The sequence below is a fragment of the Triturus cristatus genome, chromosome 3_1, assembly GCF_964204655.1.
Source record: "Triturus cristatus chromosome 3_1, aTriCri1.1, whole genome shotgun sequence".
NCBI classification, from domain to species: Eukaryota; Metazoa; Chordata; class Amphibia; order Caudata; family Salamandridae; genus Triturus; species Triturus cristatus.
The window spans coordinates 101,105,613-101,129,226 of NC_140583.1; the positions used below are offsets into that span (position 1 = coordinate 101,105,613).

At 44.4% G+C, this 23,614-nt stretch overlaps 1 protein-coding gene and 1 pseudogene across 4 annotated transcripts in view; both read right to left on the reverse strand.

Annotated features, from left to right (window-relative positions):
• Positions 1 to 23,614, reverse strand: part of LDLRAD3 (low density lipoprotein receptor class A domain containing 3) — a 475,190-nt gene that overhangs the window by 293,790 nt on the left and 157,786 nt on the right. For all 4 annotated transcript variants that reach the window (XM_085643485.1, XM_085643486.1, XM_085643482.1 and 1 more), the window contains exon 2: positions 23,414 to 23,560. In XM_085643485.1, the coding sequence (XP_085499611.1) occupies positions 23,414 to 23,560 (147 nt within the window). The remainder of the gene's footprint in view (positions 1 to 23,413; positions 23,561 to 23,614) is intronic.
• Positions 9,605 to 9,753, reverse strand: LOC146859753 (U2 spliceosomal RNA; annotated as a pseudogene).

Genomic DNA, 23,614 nt, shown 5'->3' on the forward strand with positions numbered 1-23,614 from the left:
AATTGTGCCTGGGTGAAGGGGGCACCGTGTTTGTACAGTGATGGTAAATGTGTCTCCTGGGTGGCGAATATATTTGCATCTAGCGCAAGTGTTCCCACTGCAATGAAAGTGCATCTTCAGTGATGCTGGTGTGTAGTATTCTTTAATGCAAAATCCGTACTTGAAACCCTGACTCTTCCATGTGAAAAACTGATACACCTTTGTCAAATGCAATGCCTTGTTGACAGGTGCATACTTACGCACGTTTCTCTGTAATACACGCGCTTCTATGCTTTGCTTACCGCGTTCTTGCCACTTTAGTTGCGCCTTACATTATATGCGAACGGACTATTCAGTTTGCCGGTTTTCTTTCCCAAACAATATACGCACGAGAATTGCCGTTCACTTGAGGTTGATTATAGGATACTGCAGTGATTTAACACCTGAGCTATTTTAATGGTTGCACCTTTGTACCATTTAATTGGGTAGTGTATATAACCAGTTTTTAGTGTAACTATTCACACAGTTCTACGAGAAAAAACATGTTGTACCTAGTTATTATTATGTTTGCCCTGGAGACAGAGTGCAACATATTTTACCATCACTTCTGCTTCGTAGCTTTGGTCTTTTAGCATCACATACATATTCTTCACATTTTCTTTAAAAATGGTTGCCTTTTTATAGAGTTCGAGAAAGCAAATTGTGTTTCTATCTCTGTATCTGATTGGGCGAAAGGATGCAACACAGACCACTGACAACAGCGTAGTGGGACAAAGCTACTTTATTGAAGCGGGTGCATATTACAAATTCAACTATAACCTAGGTGGCACATGCCGTATGTACTTTAATTGCCTCACTATAGATAGGTATTCACTTATTTTCCCCTACCCCTAAGTACCACTTCAAAACTCCCCAACCAACTCAGATAGCCATCACTGACTTCTTCCTTACCTCCTATGCCTTATCTACTTGATAACACTTTATTATCTGAACTTCTTGTTCTCTGCAAATATTAACTTACCCCACTCTCCAACTCTTTTTTCCACCCAGTACAATCATTTCAACTATGGAAACCTCCTGTGAATTCGCCACTCAGAAAACCCCTGTCTCTGTGTTTTTCTCCCCAACCGCCCATTGTCTTCTCTCATCATAACAGAACACTCAACGCAGCTGCAAATGTCTCCCATAATAGCAGAAGATACAACACCATCCCCATTGTTGTCTAGTGTACACCATCTCCCTGGAAAAAATGGACTTTCACATCTCAGTGGCTCGCTCTATCTTTCTCGATGTCTCTGCAAATTTTCCTGAGCTCTCTTTTCACCTTACTCAGAGCTTTGTCAATGGCTGCTGGTCGATCAGCACCACGCCACACCCTTCTGGCAATAAGCTCAATCAACAATATAAAAGCGTCCGCTCATTGTAAATTGATCTAACCTATTTCGCCCTCTATAGCTCTTATAAGTGCCAAACCTTTTGACCTCACCAGGCCATTTTCCTCAAAAGAATGGTTAGAACATCTGGGCATTCCTCTGTGTGCAGCATTTTGTTCAGTGTTGGCGGCAGCTCCTTCCATAACATACCTCCTTTTCCAAACCACCTCACCCGAAATTTCGTCCAATTGAAACCGAAGTGGACTCAGTGCCGCTGCATCGTTATGACCCCACTTAACAAAAGAATTGCCTGTTATTCAAATCGGCAATTGGTCCCTGCCTGGGCTTCGAACAGTACCTACAACAAACCAACACATTTTATTAATCACATAATATTTAATAGGTCCCACCCCTATCTTTCACGTACTATTTGTAGCACTTTGATGCCCACCGTTCCGACAGCATTTTCTTGGTACCTGTCCATCCATCCCCGTCTATGCGCATCCATAGCTGCACCTATTCTGAAATAGTGCGTCCTCCCCCACGTTCAGTCCTGGCACCACTAAGCCTTAGGCAGTCCTGCCAATAACTGGAAGGCTGCCACCCTGGCTCAGTTGCTGTGTCTAAAAACCTGACCAACGGCCCCCCTCCCGCCTTTCATATATCTGTCCCACCATGCCATCAGACAAACTCTTCTCGGTTCTACCTGAATCACAATCCTCTTCCCTCTTCCTTGTTGGTCAGTCTTGGAGCATTTCAGATATATCACCATGTCACCTTCAATCCTTTCAATGTTTCCATTGTCTAGGCCCAACCTGTCCTTATTTCCCAACCACTCGGATACATGAAAGCCCCAAAAAACATCCATAACATCGACGGGAAAACAGCACCACCTCCAAATCGTCCCTGCACACCAAAGACAATACTCCCAAGAACCCGCTGCAGTATTGGCCACGCCAATGGTTCCCTCACCAACTGACAGTGCACATCCCCATACCAGTTTTCCTACAAAGGCAATCCCAGCCAGCTTTCCAACCATGGTAACCTTAGACCAACCATTTTTCATCATTTCGAAAATAAAGTGCACCACATATTCTCTCCGCCTCCAAAGCTCGCCTGCCCCCTTCTGTGAGCTCCAGACTCCAAAAACTCCCAACAAGCCAATACATACGTGCGCTCAGGTGAATGTGGCAAGGATCTCACCACCAACTGAATGACTCTCATTAACCTACTTCCCACTATTCCACTGGCATCTGTTTTCTAGTCACCCGCTTCCGAGCCTCAAAAAATCATAAAACCTTTACTAGACCCGCAGGTCAAGTAAATTGAATAATCTACTCGACCTACCTGTAATGTACTTGACCCATAAACTGTTCTCAAATTGTGTGAACTCAGGCAAATATTTTATTTTATGGAGCTGCCTTTTTCTTTATTGTCAGATACTAGAACACCTTCAAATATACGAGTTCAGCATTTCTGCTACACAAAAAAAACATTTTTTTTAAATTTAATAAACTAACATTTTTCTCCATGTATAATAAGAATCAAGCGCACGTATAGGGTCTACTTGACCCTTGACTTGACTCTTTGTTGGTAAACATATCATTATAAACTTATAACAACATAGTATTATAGAGATACATAATATCACGGTGCGTAACAATCGGGATAGTGCGGAATCCTAATAGCCAATACAATCAGAACTAAGGTGGGGTTAAAGCCAAGAGGAGAAGTCTTGTCAATAAGGACTGCGGGGAAGGTCTAATGGGCCCAAAATGATGGATTTGCAAAAATAATAGGAGATTTGCAAAATAATAGGAGAAGACATGAGAGATGGTAAAGAGCGAAGTGGAGGCGGAGTGGGTGGCATGAGGTGGACGCAATGGGGGGGCGGCGGCAGATGTTATGCGGGCGGAGAGTGAATAAGACAGCTTGCGTTTAATGGAGTTGAGTGGCAAGATATGAGGCTGTTAGATCGTTAGTGATGCAAATGCACGGGGCTGGGCGCTCTTCAAACGTGTAAAACACCACTTACCCTTGCTGGTGACGCTGGTTTTCTCGTGGTATAGCGCTTCACCACAGAATCTCGGTTCTAAAGCACGTCCCTCCACTAATCTAGACCTTACTGGCTCTCCTGTCCCCGGCCTACACCACGAAGAGCGCTCCCTGCCAACCTCGCTTTTTATTCGATACTGATTTGTTCCTCTGCTGTAAAACGCTTGCCCTGCTCTTACAATTTACACACTTCTGAGTTGTTCCCCCATGTACAGCGCTTTGTGTCCACTTGCTCTTTTTATCTGTACTGCAATTTCCGTCTGTTTTTCTTTACACTATGTATGTAAAGCGCTCTGATACCTACGGGTCAAGCTAGCGCTATATAAAACTTTTAAAATAAAATAAAAATAGATAAAATACTATACTGACGCGTCGCCATATACTATGTGTAGCAGCTACTGTCCCATGCCACAAATTCAACACAGCTCCACAGTTCTCAAGCCGTCAGCCACATCCAACTAACACACGAAAAAAGACCACCAGCACTGCAAAAACCAATCGGACTCCATTGCTAGATCACCCGCAATGTTCTGCTATTTTTACATGGCCCCAGCTAGCACAGGGAGAACACGCCAAACCCCGACCACTGCTCCCCCATCTAACGGGCGGCCGCCCCGGACGTCACGCCACATCCCCTTCCCAGAGCATCATGCCCTCCCTTAACTCAGCTCCTTTCAATACACCAAACAAGCATTTGCAATGCAATAGGTCTCGCATTAGGAAAGTTTGAGCTTTTTGTATTGTAAATTGACTAATTTTTTATTTATGTGTTGGTTTTGAAAATATTGAAATTACTAGCTTTCTCATGTACAATGACCTGTTGCAAATGTGACACCTATAGCATTTGTAATGCAATATGTGTTGTATTTACGTGACTTAGATGTATTGATATTACAAATAACAATGGCTTTTAATTTTTGAAAATAATTAATACTTAAATAAAAGTTAACGTAAATTATAATGGCAATCGTTTAAACTTTTGTTAATAACTCTTGTGAAGATTATGTTTAGTGTATTTAATTGAACCTAAAATCCAAGAACAGAAGGTAAATATTATCATTTTTATGGTGCCATTTGTAATAAAGCCTAAATATTGAGAGAACATATTAGAGCCAGTTGTTGTTGAATGGTTGTACAGATTGATACTGTGGTGGCGGTAAGTGATTTTGTGGTGGTTACGAGTGATGCTGTGGCGTTAATTGATGCTGTGGTAGCACATGGTGATGTAGTGGTGCCCTTGAGTGATGCTGTGGTGGTGCTAAGTGATGCTGTGGTGATGCGATAGATAGATAGAGTGCAATAGTCAGATAGATAGATAGATAGATAGATAGATAGATAGATAGATAGATAGATAGATAGATAGATAGAGTGCAATAGTCAGATAGATAGATAGATAGATAGATAGATAGATAGATAGATAGATAGATAGATAGATAGATAGATAGATAGATAGATAGATAGATAGGATAGATAGAGAGTGAGGGCGATAGATAGATAGAGTGTAATTATGTAGAATATAATTATGTGGCACTGAGTGGTTTTGTGTGGGGTGTATGTTGATTTTAGTGGCGTGTAATTATGTGGCATTGAGTGTTATTTTGAGTGTATCTTGCATTGTTTGCATTGTAATTAATTGACACTGAGTGTTATTTGGAGTGCATGTGGCATTGAGTGTAGTGTAATTATGTGGTGTGTAATTATGTGGCGCTGAGTGGTATTTGAAGTGTATGTGGCATTGGGCGCTGTGTAATTATGTGGTGTGTAACTATGTGGCACTGATTTGTTTTTGGAGTGTCTGTTGTATTGAGTGCATTGTAGTTATGAGGCATGTAATTATGTGGCTCTGAGTGGCATTCGGAGTGTATGTTGCCTTGCCTTGTATTTCTATGGTTCCTTAAACCCTTAGAGGCAATTCTTTTATTTTAACTAAAAGGATGGTAGTTAAATGGTGTTTACGGCAGGATGGTCGTTAAATGGTGGCTACGGAGAAGCTGTGTGCTGAAAGGCAATAAGAACACGGGCATGAAAGTGAAAGAGAGGATGAAAATGGAATGAGTGTGGCAGGATGGTCGTTAAATGGTGGCTACGGAGAAGCTGTGTGCTGAAAGGCAAAGAGAACACGGGCATGAAAGTGAAAGCGAGGATGAAAATGGAATGAGTGTGGCAGGATGTTAGTTAAATGGTGGTTACGGGGAAGCTGAGTGCTGAAAGGCAAAGAGAACACGGGACAAAGCTGGAAGAAAACACGAGATGCGAGAGCCATGTGTGTGTGGCAAACACTGGTGGGGCTCAGAGCATTCTGTTGCTGCCTTGATGCCAGTGTGCGTGAGCAGTGGGGCTGTGTGTGTGAAGTGCCTAAAGTTGCAAGAAAACATATGGTTATTTAAATCCTTAGACGCAGAATTAATGGAGCTAATGTTATCGACCTTAGAAGGATGAAAAGGGAATGAGCGCGGCATATGTTAACTTTGTAAGCGCAGAAAGCGTGCAGGGCAAACTTATTATTTTGGTTGTTTGAGACTCGGATCTGGGCAAAGCTGCAAGAAAACACGAAGGGGGGAGAGCGGGCTGTGTGCTGAAAGGCAAAGAGAACACGGGCATCAAAGTGAAATCGATGGATGGCAATGCGTCCGTGAGACTAGCCCTGTGGTGGGGGAGGGACAGTTGTGAGAGGCGCCATGAGGAAACAATCTCTCGGCATGCTGTGGCGGGGGCGGGGGAGCGCATTCCAGGCGGGGGAGCGGACCCTTTGAAGTATGATGCCGAGGCTGTGGCTACATGTGCACGCGCCAGTGGGTTTAAGCGCTTCCCCAAACGGATTGCATGGCGGCACGATGCACGTGATTGTGCGCGTGCTCGCCATGCAATCGACTTTTGGGAGCACTTTGAAATGCCCCTCTTACTAGAGTCTCGCATAGCGATTGCGTAAACGCAATAGCTAGGCGAGACCTAAAAACAGGCTACTTTTCGTCAGCTCAACGATTCCTGCACAAACCATACCGTCCTCTCGATCCGAACATCAGCATGTCTCCACATTCCAGGCATCTTCACCTGCGAGGAGCACTCCGCACATTCAACTAGATTCCCCTAGTCCAAAGCTGACTGTAAGTCTGTTGGTCTTCGAGAGTAGATATATATATATATATATATACATATTTTCATTTTATTTTAGCCTATTTGCATGTTTTCTTTCAGAGTCCTTCCTCCTGTGAATTTATTTGCTGCATGGCTAAACACTTAAAAGGTTCCAAAGACGAGACCTATTGGCTATGCCAGTGTTTGTTACAAGTGCCTCGTTGACGAGAGTTACCAGGAATTCCTACGGGAGTGAGGGGGGCGGGGGGGAGGGAGGGGTGTCATGGGGATTTTAACAACCTCTCGTAATGTGGCCCCATTCTGTAGCATGCATGGAAAAGGTCTGCATTGCGGGAAGTTTTCTCCTTGCAATGATGATAAAACACGTGCCAGTGAGCTCGCTGGTACCACACATCCCCTGACCCCACCACTCAGTACCAGCTGATTCCTGACTGCCCACAAGCATCCATTGCCTGACTGTCCTGGGAAAGCCCAGAACTGACCCCAAACGGGAAGAAAAACAACAGACACATCAACTGGGGGTCAGACAGTGAGAGATGCCGGACTGTCTGCGGGCAGCATGGGGTTAATTTACTGCCCTCCCCAGTGCGGGTCCACATTCACTGGCAGCTGGAGAGTTAGGGGTGTCCTGGCCTGGTTCTGTCTGAGCTGTCAAGAAGACCCGGAGGGAGGCGACCTCTGACCCCTAATGACATGTATGCACATATCCCTCTCACCTGATAGTGTTACCGCACAAGCAGGCTCTCTCCCACGATGCGCGGACTCACTAGAGAAAAGTGATAGCTGTATGTGCCTAGAGGGCAAAACAAGGCTAGGATCGTCCAGCTGGCAGCGCCCCCTATGGCCTCCCTAAGGAATACCTTGGCGCTCTTACAAAACCCGACACTCTCAGGGCCTGGTAAATAAAAAGAAACTGGGGTCTACTCTGCCCCCACAAGTTTACTACTTCGCGTGGGTGCAAAGTGTAGAACTCCTCGAAATGATCCACGGCTTCCGGTCGCACTCCCGAAAAATATTCGCGAATGCCCGTGTCTGCATGCAAAAGGCATCCTGTATGTGCAACTGAGCTTGAAAAAATGCCTTGCCGTAGTGCAGCTGCCTCTTTTATTTACTTTTGTACAGAAAGTTACTTTTCCATATAGTGAAACCATTTTGGCCTTTTCCCCACTAATTCTCGGGATGGTCATTGCTTAGTCGCACCTTGGAACACGATTTGTCTCTGCCATTAACCAGATAAAATCTCAGATTGTTTCCAGGATGGGAGTGGGTCGGTTTTTGAGTATTTCCACATTTTTGGTTCATTATAACCCTGACTCGCCAACAACTTGCACTTGAGCGTAGATGTACTTACACAAAACTATCTATCGCAGTAAATATTTCTGCCAGTTTAAAAGCATCTTTTTATGAATCCGTGTTTTACACTTGTAAAAAGTCTACTTGTCTGTTGGCTAAACATGCAGATACAGCTTTGGGAATTGTGCCCTCAATATTCTGAGAAGTAACTCTCTGACCTGACACCTATCAATCAAGCCGGATTTATAAAGCACAACTATTCACCCAATGGGGTATCCAGGCGCTTTCAGGCCCCAGAGGCTTATTCGAGCAGCCAGGTCTTGAGGGCCATTCGGAATTCCGAAAGTGAGGTGATGGTCCGGAGGTGCGTGGAGACTCTGTTGAAAGTCTTTGCTGTGATGTGGGAGAAGGAGTGCCCACCACTTCTGTTTCGGTAGGTGCAGGGAGTATGGGCAAGTAAAAGGGAGGCGGAGTGTAGACTTCTCGAAGATTGGTGGAAGTTCAGGAGGTTGGTAATGTAGGCAGGTCCATGGTTGTGTAGCCTGTGTATGTGGGTCAGCCTTTTAAATTCAATCTATAGGGTTGAGGTTTGTCCCCGGGGTGGCCAAGCGATTGCTAAACTAGGTGCAGATCTATTTATGTGGTCAGATCACTCTCTCTCTCCCACTCTCTCTCTCTATATATATTGGGAGAGGATGTGGTCCATCGGCTAGACTACCGACTTTGGTGCTGGAAACCATGGTTCGAGCCTCATGGTGGCGTCCACATCCTGTGATTCTGGGCAAATCACTTAATTTCCCCGTGCCTGAATGTGTAATGTAAATACGGTGCTCATGTAAAGCGCTCCAATACCTTCGGGTCGAGTTTGCGCTATATAAATATGCAAAAAAATAAAATATATATATATATATATATATATATATACACGCACACACACACACACACACACACCCCTGTATGCAGTTCCGGATGACCAAATAGACAAAGTAAGCACCGTACTATGGGCCCCACTCCTTTTAGGGGCCCCGCAACAGCGGATCAAAATAATATAGATTTGATTTTGAGAGAAAAGGACAATCAAACTTTCTTAAAATGTGGACTGCTTAGGGGCCTCCAGAGCGTTTAATCCGCCATTGAATGTACGTGCACCCACTCTGAGTTCGGCATGACAAGTTTCCTGCACATCCATCAAGTTGGGGGGGTAAAACAAATGGGGAGGAGTTGGAAAAAAAGTGATTTTTCCCATTTAAACTCGTCGAGTGCTGTGAAAAGAGTTTCACAACCCCAACAAATTAAAAATAAAACTGAAATCGGATTGGCCAGGGAGCTTTTTCTCAGGTACTCACCAACTCAGAGTACCCGTATGCTGCTGAGATGTGAAGGGTACTCTCCCTCGTGGGTGGGAGAGACGCTGACCTCCCCCTGAAAGAAGCCGGAAAGGGGGATGCCTTAAATGTCTCTGTAATCTTATCAGCGTGCAGGAGCTGCTCCCACCCTCAGCCCGCGTGGGAGTGGAGCTGGAGTCACCGTGGTGAGCTCCTCTGAAGATGCTAAGCCTCTTAGAACCGAAGCAGCGGGGAGGGTTACAGCCTTACCCAGCTCCCAGAGGGAGGCAGGCCCGGTGGGACACCGGCAGAGACTGTGCTGGCAAACCAATGCCGTAGAGGTTTATAAATATAGCCAAGAAGACAGAAAAAGTAAAACGAATGCCTCTGGAAGGCAGAGGGGTGGAAACACAGTGGAGCAGGCAAATGAAATAACATGTCACACGACTGACTCTTTCACTGCCCCTTTCCCCCCTCCTCCTCCCAGGATATAACATAACACGTGTATTTGTAAAGCGTACTTATCACCCATGGGTCTCAAGACATAGAATAACAGATGTTTATTGTTCATTTAATTAAACTGATGAGAACAGATACTACACTTGATCTTAGCCAAAAGGCCGAGAAGTTATAATGGTACTCATTTTATCGACCTCAAATGGATGAAAGACTGAGAGGACCCACTGGGATTTGAACCTGTGGCCATGAGATCAAACACAGGCCCCTGCAGTAGATGCATTAGTCCAGTGTTTCCCAAACTGGGGTCCGAGGACCCCCAGGGGTCCGTGGCACCTTCCCATGGGGTCCGCAGGCAGCAGTTTGAAAAGCACTGCAAAGTTCCTTGTAAAATTAGCAGTTTTCGAGCAACTATAAAAGTGTCAAGAAAATGCCAGTGATTAATGTACCTGCTGGAGAGAGAGGAAAGTTTTGTCTAGTGGCAGCTTTGACTTATCTAATGTGACACAGAGGGTTAATATGCCTACTGCAAAGAACGTGTACAATGCCCTTTAAAAACAGTATTTTATGTGCGTAGGTCAGTGGGCTACTGATTTTGTCACAGAGATTCTTTTGTCACTGTGCAATTCATAAGGGACAATCTTAATCTAGCACAGTGTCCTATAAACTGTCAAAGAGCTGCTTGCAAACTGCATGGTAAAAGTTAGTAACATATGTTTATTCCCAGTCTATCATTATCCTGATGCTGCTATGTTCCCACTTCCTGCACATGAACAATTTTGTAATGCCTTTTTGTCACTTCTATGTGTGCTGCCTAATGCAGCACACATGGAAGTTACAAAACGTCATTTTTATTAAAGATTGTTTATGTGCAGGAAGGGTCACCATCCTGAACATAATCAAAGGTGTTTTGCTTTTTCTGTTGGAAAAAGCAAAAAAGAGGAGAAATAAGGTGCTTCTCCTCATTTCGCCAAGTTAAGACCAGGTTTTTCATGGTCTTAATTTTGGTGCTGTCTCCTATTTAAGCTGACCTTGTAAATAGAGGGCAACATCAATGGGTGTTGGAGTGAAACGCCCACTGCAACTCCCACTGCCCACCTTTTTCACGCTAAGCATTGCGTGAAAGGGGTCCTTATTTACAAGGCAGCGTTAAGCCACAATAAGTGGCTTAACGCTGCCTTGTAAATAAGGAAAAGCCCCTATTGCCACAGGAACATCGCAAAAAGTGACGTTCCCATGGCGATAGCGACTTGTAAATATGCCCCTAAAATCCTTAGTAATTTGAGTATCTGTTTTGAGTGCACATGTTTGTTTATTTTTTTCGAATTACTGTTTTAATGTTTGAAATTTAAATCCTGCAAATTGCTTGGGGGTCCCCGGCTTCCAGTGGTGACTCAATAGGGGTCCTTAGGAGTCAAAAGTTTGGGAACCACTGCCCACTAAGTCACCAGACATCTCTGGCTCTTAATATGAAATGCAGCCACAAGGCCACACCCTTAACTACACACTAATACAAAAGCTTACAAACCATTAAGCTCCATTTAAGTAAAGGCAGTATGATGTGTTTTCTTGACAACTTGCTAAATAGTTCGGCCAAACTAAAGAATAAAAAAAAAAAATTACCCTCCAATTCCCCAAATTAAATTCGCATATTAAGTTTCCAACTGCTTCTTGTAATCCATGAAGCTCTGGCGACAGTATTTTTCAGAGCCTAGGCAAAATTATGCCTGATGTTTGACCGCTAAAATTACCCCAGCGGCTAGGAAATTTGTTAGGCCATTTGTTGCAAACTGATGCCCCTGGTGGCTATTTGTGGTAGCGCACTAAGGCAGCTGCCGGCATTCACCTTAAAGTAGCACAAGCCTCCCACCCATTCACCTGTAGAGAATTCCATCTGCAATTAGCGGGAGGGCAGAGAGGTCCTCTGGCGATTTGCACCCAGTTGTAGTTTCTCCTGCTGGTGCAGCATTTATATTTATCTACCTATCCCCACCAAGGTAAAGAAGGTGTGGAGAGTTCCACCAACACCGAGGGTCTTGTAATATGTTTACTCGACTGGCTTTCACCGATCAATTCAGATTTTTCATTCTGCCTTGCCATCCAGTACGTCACTTTGCATATTCGTGCAGTTTCATTCATTGTGTTGTTTTTCCTGATGTCATAGCCATTTCTGATAATCCATAAAGATGAATATAGACTTGATCACACCAACCACAATTTATGGTACACGCAGGAGGAACAACACAGACTATCCGCTTAATGAATCCCCATTCTAAAATGGAGAACGGGGATAAAGGAAGGAATTGGAAGAGATGTTTTCCGCCAACTAGAAAATAACCAACTGCTATCTGCCCTTCCAGCAATGGAGCCGCACGGATGTCTAATCTATTTGACTGGGTTAGATAGAAGATTTTGCATTGCATAAATACCCCCAGTTCACCCACCTCTTGGAGACTTTGGGTATCTTGACAAGCAGACTCCTATGCACTGCTTGACGGAGGGCCCAAGCCTTGCAACTTCCCGTTAGCCGAGGTGCATCTTCAGCCATAGATCTTCAGGGATACACCGTGGAATCTGCTGACCTTCCATTACCAACATGTGTCTAAAGGTATCATCGTTTCGGATGGGGTCTGTAAAGTTGCAATTTCTGAACGGTGAGTGTTCCAAAGACGGAGAACAGTTGGATTCAACTTCAAATATGCTATGTCTTCAGAAACAACGATGGTTGAATTAAAAAGCAGATATTGGGTTTGACTGAAGCGAAGAGAGTTGAAGGTAGGGGCGAATCATTTCTGAGGAGACGTGGAAATAGGGAACGATAAGAAGGATGGAAAAAGGCAGCTAAAATAACAAGTGTCCACCCTAAGACAGATGCTAGGATCTTCAGTGCAAAGTGTTGCAAGATGCTTTCAGTGTCACTTTCACGCAGAAAGATTATACTGGTACTTGGCGGTAAAATCTATTATAATATATAACTGAACTTTATCTATCTGGACTTACAGGAAGGTCTTCTGCCTTTCATCAACTTCTATACCCAAATCCACTCAGACTTCCTCTGTGCTCTTATTGTATTGGACTTATAATAACGTTTGTAAATAAATCAACCAGTGATATGTCTTAAGTCAAGTCTTTGCCTATCACCGTCATAAAACAAGGAAGGAGCCGGCCTAATATTCCTAGAAATCCAAGCTCTGCATCTGTGAAAATTCCTACAGATGTTTAAATATATTTAAAGACGTGAATGCCACAGATAAGAAGTCTTGAGCGAGCCCCCTCTTATTCATGGAGAATGATGTGTCTGCGTTTACACATTCATCATGTTTCATAGATACACAGAGAGTCCACAAAACAGAAATACAATTTCACTTCAGAGTATATCTGAAGTAGTTATATTGATATAATCACTTCAATAACAAGTGAGCAATAAGACAAGAGATGTAGTGACAGCGCAGGGATTAAATTCAGTTCAATTCAAGCCATATGAAGAGTGCCCATCTGCCTCCAAACAGGCGTCCCGGTGCTTGCGGAAATGACATCACCAAGAAAAGCTAAAGAGCAGAGAGGATAGATGCCCACCAGACAGGAACCAAAGATCAGCGTTTTGAGATTCTTTCTGAAGACCGCTTCAGGCAGGATTCTTCGCAAGCCAAGAGGAAGAGCTTTCCACTACTTGGAAGCCAGAAGAACGAATGAGCCGCCCCGTCTTGTGGCCTTGTGAATGCGGGGGAGTTGGAACAGTTTGAGGTTATTAGATCTCAGTGAGCTCACCTGGCAGTAGTGCTTAGAACGCCACCTAGGATAGGGAAGTAGAGGCCCTAAGGCCAAAGACGAGTGCCTTGCATTGGATCATCTTAATAACAGGGAACCAGGAAAGGTGGCGTAGGAGACGGGACACCGAAAAGCAAGGAGGTATCTTGAGAATGAATCGAGTGGCAGAGTTCTAAATAGTTTGTAGGCGCTGGATTAGAAATGCAGGCAACCCTAAAAACAAGCTATTGCCATAGTACAACCGAGACGTAAACAATGCATCAACGATCCTTCTACGGAAGTCCTCAGGAATGAGAAGAAGCGTCCTACTTAGAGACCACAGAGTGGCAAACAAGTGGCGGATAGAGCCTTGATTTGAGGCTCAAAAGTACGGCTTGAATGACATTTCTCACCAAGATTTCTTACGATAGGTGCATGGAGGGGGGGGAGGCAAGCAGTTCTGACGACCACTAGATGCTAGACTCAGGAGAGGCTTTGGTACCGAAGAACAGAATCTCGGTTTGATCTCAGTCAATCTTTAAGCAGCTTACATTAATTCAATCCAGTACTGCCTAAGGCAAAGCTTAAAGGAACTCAAGGTTACTGGCGAGCTTTCATGAAAGGTCAAAATAATTTGCATGTGTTTGTGCTTTACAAAAAAAAACAGTCAGTCAGTATACTAACAAGGAAGTACAACATTCAACTACAAAGATGTTCTTGTACCAAATTAATTTCTCAACCACAAAGTTGAAAAAGAAAATGTCCAATGTGTTTGAAACATCAATCGTCAACGTTTCGTCCCTGGCAAATATGATTCAAGAGGGTCTTCAGCAGGACAAGGTATCTTGGGCATTCTGTATTGCACCCTTAACAGAATTAAAAAAGAAAAATATATTTGCTGGCTGTAGAATGTCTGAATGGGCTAACCTACAAAGGTATGCAAGGAACACCTACAATACATTGTCAAAAGAGAAAAATATTGTGAATAACCAATATAAGTTAGTTCCAAGACCCAAAAACAAATCTAGCAGAGTCACAGAGTAGAAACACAGGTTTTAACTTACCAAACTTTCAGACATTTAAACGTACAATTGGATAACCTTAGATATGTTTCTGACTGGCTGCCTTGGGTAAGCCTAAACTAGTTTCAAACTGATAGACTGTTTACAGCAAGACAGAAATTAAAATTGTGGCCACTTGGTTCAAAATGCTTTACTGCAGCCTCACCTACTTTCTGCTAAGCACTAAATGTGGCACCCCAATCATGCACTGTGAAGCACAGCTCATGAAGCTTGGTGGGGTCTGATACACCTGTAAGGCTAGCAGAGAAAGGCAAACTAACCCTGGGCGTAAACCCCGCTCCACTAGTGGAGTGTACGGAGATTTGCCCGCTCTGCTTGGAACGCGGAGTATAGGGCAAAACTCCGACTCCGCAGCGGAGCGGAGTTAGCCAGCCCACCCCCTCCATCAATAGGCTCCCCACCTCCACCCCCCTATTAAAAAATAGTTACAAACTCATTTAAATTGAAATAAAAACACCCTTACCTGTACTGTGGCATCCCCGGGCATGCGCAGTTCTCTCAAGATGCATGTCCCACGTAGGAGAAAGACAGCGAGGAGGAGGAAGGCAGCCCGGGAACGCCACGGTACAGGTTAAGTGTGTTTTTATTTCATTTTAAATTAATGTGTAACTGTTTTTTTTTAGGGAAGGTGGAGGCAGGTGGCTGAGCGGCGTTCCACTGAGGTTTTCCCCAACTCCGTGGACCTCTGCATAGTCTCACTACGCCAGCTCCGCCCACCCTTAAGGCAAACCTCAGAAATCCCTCCCTGACTCATACCAATTTCTCCGAGCCCCTCTGGGTGTTGCAGGGTACGGGTTGACTTTACCATCAACATGGGCTTTTCGCATTTGATTAATCACTATTGGTCTGTTAAGAGCGGGAGGGAGAGAGAGGCGGAAACAGTGGCAAAGAGAAAGGCTGGGTTGAAGATGCTGTGAATTGTGCAACTGCTTCTTTCCCATTAGGAGAGCACTGCAGTGATCATCATCGTCCACCTTTTTCCCAGCTGCTCACTGTATAGCACTAATGCTTTTCTGCTTCCAGACACCTCCTTTCAACCACCTGTTCCGGACTCCTCTCGTCATCATGCATGGTATGCTGCAGGTATCTTCGCTGACCCCTGGGCGCTTTTTGGGCTTGGCGCTTGTTGGGCATTGTAAAAGGCAAAAGGTCTCACCTTTGGGAACTATTGGGTTGCTAATGATTTTTGGGCATGTTGTACAGTATTCACGATGGCAGAAGCAACATAGAGGGGGGATGCGGAGGGGAAGCATCAGGCAAGAGAGAGCTACATGGAGTGAGAGTTGAGGAGCAAACAGAGAAAAATGTGGAGTGGGTGAGTGACAAGTACACAGACGAGAAAGCAATGCAGGGTGTTTAAGGAAGGTACAAGAGGAAGAGAGCTGGAAAACACATGCACTCTTGTGGCCTGCTTAACCTAAAAGAACAAAGCAAGTCCTTAAAAGTAAGCAATGGAATAACACAAGCAAATGAAGAATAATCTAGGGATGGGGCAGATACAAGACGGCGAAGGCAACCCATTGAATGAGAAACAAGGAAATGAGAGTGACAGGAAAGCCAACCAGTGGTAGGGACTGGGCGGGCTTTAAACCACTGTATGTTCTTGGTTACCCACAATATGTCTTATAACAGACAGCGCAGACAGCGCATGCGCATGCCACGCATGCACTCTCTAGAAGGCTCAACATACAAACAGTCTCTTGTTGGAAGGAAGCACCCGCTTACCTTCCAGGAAATGTCAAATCGACATTGTAGTGGAGAGGGCCCTATTGACTTTTGCTACCATACTTACTTTTTAAGAGTAACATGCAGGCCAGACCCTCTAGTGAATTCTGTACAGTCAAACCTGGGGTTGACCACAAACCAAAGTAGGAGTCGACGTGCACTGCACTTGGCAAAGTGCAGGTGCATATACGGATGGTGGTAACCTATCTGCGGTGTGTAGCAGACGTCCATAACTGCATTTTTCTGAGGTGGAGTCTTACACGCAGGATGCCCACCACCAACAATGTAGTTAAATATTGTTGGTGCATTGGTGAGGAGAGATTCTTTGGCTGCATAAACCCCTTATTATACTCTTTTTGACAGCCTCAAAAAGATGAAAGGCAGAGCCAGCATAGATTCGGACCATGCATCTTCAGGCTACACACTGAGTAGCAGGTACTCATCCCGCTTAGCTATATCCTTGCGCACTCACTAACTTGTGCATTCAGTTAATGGGTCTCAAGGGTTTATAACTGTGCTTGCAAGTGGGAGTGGGGAAGTGAGAGGAAGACAGAGATATATTAGGAAAAAACAAAGAACGAGAGACAGAGGATAGGAGTGATATATATAATGAGTGAGAGCAAAAGAAAGCGAGAGGGACATACGAGAAAAAGAGACATGGTGATTTCTTGCTGGCTTGGCTCACGCCTAGTCTCTTAGATCAATGCCGGACCACTGGCTCAGCTCTGGCCTTGCTCGTCCCATGAATGGCTTACATATCTGTCCCCCTTGGCCTACATAAATGAGAGGCAGAGTTCTGCGCAGCGCAGGAGTGGTAACTCTGTGCTGGATGTATGTGTGTCTGGGAAGGGTTCACTACAGGGCTAGAGCAGGGCTGTGCAGTGCGTGCATGGTGAGTGAGTGTACTAGGTGTATCTATGCCAGAGAGTAGTCCATTACATGAGATACATAGTGCAATGCGGTGCGTACACTGTGAAAACATGTGCTGGATGTACATATGCTTGCGAGAAGTACAATACATGGGTGGAGGGTGAAGTGTTGTGCAGTGCGTGCATAAGGAATGTGTGTAATAGCAATGGGTATGTTTGCATCTAACACACCATGACAATACATAAAGGATACAGTACGGAGCAGTGCGCACAGAGTGACTGTGAGTGCTGAATGTAAGTGTGCCTGGGTAGGTACAATAAATGTAGGTGATAGTAATGGACAATGTGTGTGCTGTGTATAGACACTGAGTGCAAATGGGCCTTCAATGGTACATTATATGGAGCACCCTGGATTTAATTTTGGGAAACTCGGGCCACCCTTGTGAACACATGAGGAACAGTGGAATCCTCCAGACAGATTTGTGTATTGCTGCATTCCTGTCAGTGGGTAAGACACACTGGAGAAGGGGGAGGTTTGGGAAGAGACAGAGAGCGAGAGAGACTCCCCCTGTACACTACAAAGGGTACACTTTGATTCAGTGACAGAACACAAGTGAAGGGGTCGGGACACATCTCAGACCTGTGAGAGATAGAAAGAGTGTCCTTTCCTGACTGGAAGGCAGCTCCATACCCCAGGGCAGGAGGGTCCTTCCAGGAGACAGACTACTCCAGTGGGCCCTGCAGTGTTTCCAACCACCCATGGCAACTCCTGTTTTACAAAGCAGCTCGAACTGGAAAGCTGTTTTAGATATGGTTCTATCAGGCGTGCTCTCGCGGATGCTCAGCATGGCACAAAAAAGTGTTTTAATGCAGAACAGCACCCTAATGGGCTTTAAGTCACGGAAACTGACTCAGATGTTAGCTGCCCTTCAAACTGAATATGATAAAATCATTTGTTCTAAAAGCAGCAATGCTGAATATTTTCACTTGAAAAATACAGCTAGAAGGTACCAGATACCTTTTGAAAAGACACAGCAGTAAAAAAATTAATTTGAGAAAACTTTGCTGACTGTGTGTTTAAATTTGTATCCTCTCAATAGAACCCCTATCCCTCTTTGTTATTCTTCACTTCTGAAGCACAGGCTCCCAGGGAGCCCATTCTCCGGCTGTCGCACTCTCTTTCTTGCTGTAATTTTTCTCAGAGACGGTAAAGTAAAATACCAGAAAGAGAATACAAAGCCGCCCGCCGCTTTATAACCAAATTTGTTCTGGATAATTGTTTGATTTTTTGCCCAGAATGCGGTCTTCCTCTGCCTTATTTTCATAAAGTTCCGATTAACCCAACCTTTATTTCTGCCACCCTTCCTCAAACTTTGTAGACCAACCACTTCCAAGTTTACTCTTGCTCACCCTGGCTAACTTACTATTCTGACTGCGGTCGCAGCCAATATGGCTGCCAGTGTAGTCCGCGCAAGGGCGCTTCTATGAAATTCGAGGACGACTGCAACTCGAATGGAAAGGAACCAATAAGGAAGCTCTAGAGTGGACGAACCTACCAGAAATCAGAATGATTAGACAATTATCTCTCAATGAGTATGAACACAACCGGTCCTATGCATCTAGGGCACGTAAAGATTAGAAGTTTGACCTGTTTAAGGACACTTTACATAAAGAAACCTTTGATCTATGGACATCAAATCACCTGGAAGTATACATTTCAAAGAAACAAGCACACTCCCAGGTATAACCCCACAGTCACCAGCTTTGATGAAGAATGGGCTCTAAAGAAGTCACAACTGAGAAGGAAGCGGACAGAAGTCCTGCTAAAGGGAAAAAGATTCAAGCGAACAATAAATTATCTTGATAGAAGGTCTCCCAACCAGATCTAGTAGATAATCTCGAGCCTGGAAAATGAGAAACCCACAGGATCAAATCTTCTTCCACATCCGTTGTTCAGATAATTCCCAAACTGATGGACCAAAAACCTGTAGACACTTTTTCATCACTGCATTGATGCCTGCCTCTTCATGTCTCATGGTTAACAGCATTCCTGTTCCGATTATAAGAAAGGCCAGATGGCAGATCAAAATCATACAGGCCCTGAAGATTTTCACCAGCAAAGAATTTCTCCAGCATAATCTTGAAATACATCTAATAATGGAAAGAAGATGAAGGTATCTGCACTATATCAAGGTGGATTTATAGTTGGTTTATCCATCAGAGAACAGGCCTTCATCCCAGACCACATGGCAAAGAAATATCCAATAACAAGCATTTGCAATGCTATAGATTTCGCATTTACGCAAGTTAAAGCTACTGGCACTGTAAATGACAATGCCTTTTATTTATATGTTTTCAAAACCAACACATAGATAAAAGGCGTAGTCGTTTACAATGCTAGCTTTATAACTGTGCACTTTACCCCTGCTAACCAATAGTAGAGAGCACGGTCCCCCCCTTTATACATGGTTGAATTGGCATATTCTTAATTGGTATATTTAACTTGCCTTTAAGTCCCTAGTACATGGCCAAAATGTATCCAGGGCCTGGAAGTTTAATGCCACTAGAGGACTGCATCACCTATGGTGGCATCCCCTAGAGTGGCAGTGCAAACATGGCCTCAGGCCTAACACTGTAGCCTGACTGTAACAGAGCCAAACATGCACTGCTATCTGTCAACAGAAATCTTTTTTGACAGTTAAAAACCTTAATATTAATAATTCACCCTCTTGAGATGAAAAGTCCTGTGCGTGGCTATGGACAAGTATCCCTGCCCTGAGTGCCCAACTCTACTGTTGTCTGGACCCCTCATGCTGATTTTTGTTGTCACAGGCAAATACTGATCATGTGTGTGCACCATGACATTGGACTTTCTCACGAATTGTGATCTTGTTGGACCAGGAGGAGCGCCCAAAGCGCTAGCCCCATAGTAGAGGAAGGCTACAACCTTCACCTAGAATTAATTAATTAATAATAATTAATTCCAAACATACCCTTAAGAAGTCCTTCTGATAAGGACGAAATGCGTCGGCTGTGCTTTTTGATCATCTCAATCATGTTTTAAAACTGCAATGAAATAGAAGAAGAATTTGGAAGAATACTTGCGGACATGGATTTTTTAAAATTCTTTGTCTAAGTTTATCTGTGGTGCACCTGTGCTGTTTGTTTAAATTGTTATATTCCTAGATTGGAAATACATTGTGACAGTGAGTGTTTTCAGTGTGCACACATCTCTCTGGGTAGTTTCAGGTTATACTTATATACGCTAGGGATAGCAAGTTAGGTGCTGAGGCCTATAGGGTTCCACTGTGTAGCCTCTTTGACTTCTACAGATCGGGCCGTTGCCTGTGTGCAGTAGCAAGTAGGCGACCCCCCGTACACCAGGAGAGGACCGCCATGAAGATAGCTGTGAGCGAAGCACCATGTGGGACAAGGGAAGCCTGTGTAGCGCCGATTGCAGTGATATATGCCAGGAGTGGCTGCTGTGTAAATTGTGCCAGAGTATAAGGTCCGAAGCCTGTGTGGAGTCTAGCAGAAACCCTGTGTGCCAGGAGGGGTCGTTGTGGTATAGACTACCGTGTGGTGAGGGCCAGCATCTTGGCCGGGAGAGTTACGGCAATCTTGTATCACAGAAGAAGCTGCCGGTACCCAAGCTGTTGCAAGGAACGCGCTGTCGCCGGAGAGCTGTGAGCAGTGACCCACTGGTCTCCCCTAAGCATGAAGAATTGAGCCTGGTTTGCCCCTGTGAACTAAGGAGGATGTCATGGATGAATCACCACATCACCGGGACCGAATAACCCACTGCCCCCTATTGGCGGGGCACAAGACTTACCGTGCAGGAGAATGGGAAATAACCCCTACCACATTACGAAGAGCAGGTGAGACAGAAAGTTGTTAGCAAAACACTAGAGCCCTGACCACAAGGGGAATTGTGTTAGTATCTATGTTTGTTGCAACATTGTGTTGAAAGCATAGCAAGAAATAAAATGCTTATTTTTATTATAAAAGTTGGTATTTGACACTGATTTACTGACACTACTGTGCGCTCTTTGAGTTATGAATCGTGTTCATGGCCTGTATTCACACTTCCGCCACCACGGGAGCCTTGGCCTGCTCAACCATAGATACCACTGAGAGTCAAGTGCAGAAGGGGTTCTTGGCCCAGTTGCTCAGGAGCCATAGTAGGCCGGGCCCTGGGACATCAGGAGTGAAAGACTCCAACACTCATGGTGGGGCCTAGTATCACCAGAGTTCTTCGGGCCCTCTGAAAGGGGTTCTGACACCCCCCTATATAGGCCTTGTAACAGACAAGTCAGATTGCATGGAATCTAAACGTGGGGCATGTGGAAATTTAATGTTAAAGTGACTAGCACCAAAAATATATTTTTACTGTAGGAAGGCTGGCTGGCCCATAGAGAAGCACTACAAATACTGAATCTCGGGAATAGGATCAGCTATCATAATAATTAAACTACCATTTTTATTAGCTAATAAAAATCTAATTAAATGTGGAAGTCAGATTACTAATCAGTGAAAGAAAAGTAATTTTCAGAAAGTTACCTTTTCCCTGCCTGAAGTTTCCGAAGGCTAATTTGCATTGGTTCTCCAGCTTCTCCCAACCAGTGAATAGGTGTGAAAAAGGCATGAAATCCCCCCAGGTGCAAACATTAGGCTGATCTGAATTGACAGAGATGACATTCCTGTACTCTAGAGAAAATGCAGGGTTGGGGCGATGATCATCCTTTATGACATTACAATGTCAAATCCAGCTCGACCGGCCTGTGGAGCCACATGTAATACTTGGGGCACGCTTGAAAGGGAGAGAACAGTATGCCAAGACAATTCTTGTGTCACCGTCTGGTTACAAGAGGACCCTGCTTTTATCCTACCAGACTTCAGTCTCTGGGTTTGTTGTGGGTACAGTGCCTGCCTCAAAGTGGATTTTAGTGTTAGATGTGGGAGGACACCAGGATTACCATAGTACACACCCCACACAGTCCGCGTTTAGTGTGGCAGAGGACTTTCGGCGTCTTGAAAATGTCTTGACACATGGCATTTTGGGCCTTATTGCACAAAGGCAAACAGAAACTACTGGAAAAGTGGGTAGATTTTACCATGGAAACTTTTACCCCATTGGTTAGGGCGTGACCTGGTGTCAATTTGCTGGTGCCAGGCACCCATTTGAGACCACTTCCTGGACCTGCGGAAGACCAGAAGAGAAATGTACCCACTCACTGTCTGCAGCCTGAGAGGAGCCTTAAAGGACTGGGCCTGCCTCCTTTTGTACTCAGGACAAAGATGTGGACTCCAAGGGTCAGTTGGCTACCTTCCTGTGTGGCTAGAGGGCGTGACACCTTTACCTGGAAGTATCTGGCTGACTAGAGTCAATTGGACCTAGAATGGACCCTGTTGCTGGCATCTGCCTGACACCCAGTGGTTCTTTAAGTGCCTCCGCTGAGATCCCGCTGGCTTTAGAAGTGCACTCCTGTGGTGGATTGGGACTTAAAACACTATGTCACCAACCCGCGCTCCATCAAAGTCAGCCTAAAATTGTGCCTTGGTCCCAGTCTATCGGGATCACTGACTAGCATCGGCGCTTTGTACTTTTTGGCGCAATTTCTACCTAAAATTTTAAAATTTCCTATCCACAGTTCCCCTTATTGGATTTTTGTCATTTTTTCCTAGTGTTTTTTGGACACAACACTTTTTATCTTGTTAATTCTTGTTTTTTCCCTTTTTTCCTTTCAATTTTCCACAGATTTCCGGCACTTGTTACCGGTACCTTAGATATGGCCATTTGATTCTATTTTTTTTTAAAAAAATCAATAACAACCTACTTCTTTGCTTAACTTTTACCATTTTTTGCCCTTTAGGCAGTAGTCATGTTCATTGTACTCATTTTGTTCTGATGATGACCTGTACAATTTTGGAAGGTTGAAACGTCGTCAACCGTCACCTCCAGAAAAAGGTTCCTTATTGTGCTATGACATTATATGGAAACATTGGAGTTATTATATTCATAAACAAATGTTATGGATTTTTTTGCCATTCTTCAGTTTGTTTATGTGTTTCACTTTGCGCCATTCACCTGACCTTCACGAGCACTATGTGTTCACTTTGCACCGTGAGCACCTTTATGATATATATTTGATGCTGCTCTTAGTTGTTTATATAAAATTGACTGAATACATTTGACTCTTTTTTACTTGGCTATATCTGTATCCACTTTTAATCTGTGACATAATTTAGTTGGTTACACAATACATGGTTTCTCAGTATTGTAAGTATTTCTTCATATGCTACTTTTTTTATTGCTTCCCTTTGGGACACTGTTGCTTGATCCAAAGATTCCCCAGGCCTCTATTGGGTGTATGGGTTACTCCAGTTGTATCCACTATAGACGACAAACTTACGGCATTTGTGCTCGTCGCTCTCATCGAAGCAGTCCGGCAGCCCGTCACACTGCCAGGCGCCGGGAATGCACCGTCCATTGCCGCACATGAAGTTCCCGGGAATGTTGCATTCGGTGGTAAAGTTGTTCCCGGGCAGCAGCTGACTCTCTGCAGAGAGAGGAGAAAAAATTAGTAATTCTTCTTCCCAATAGGTACGCATGA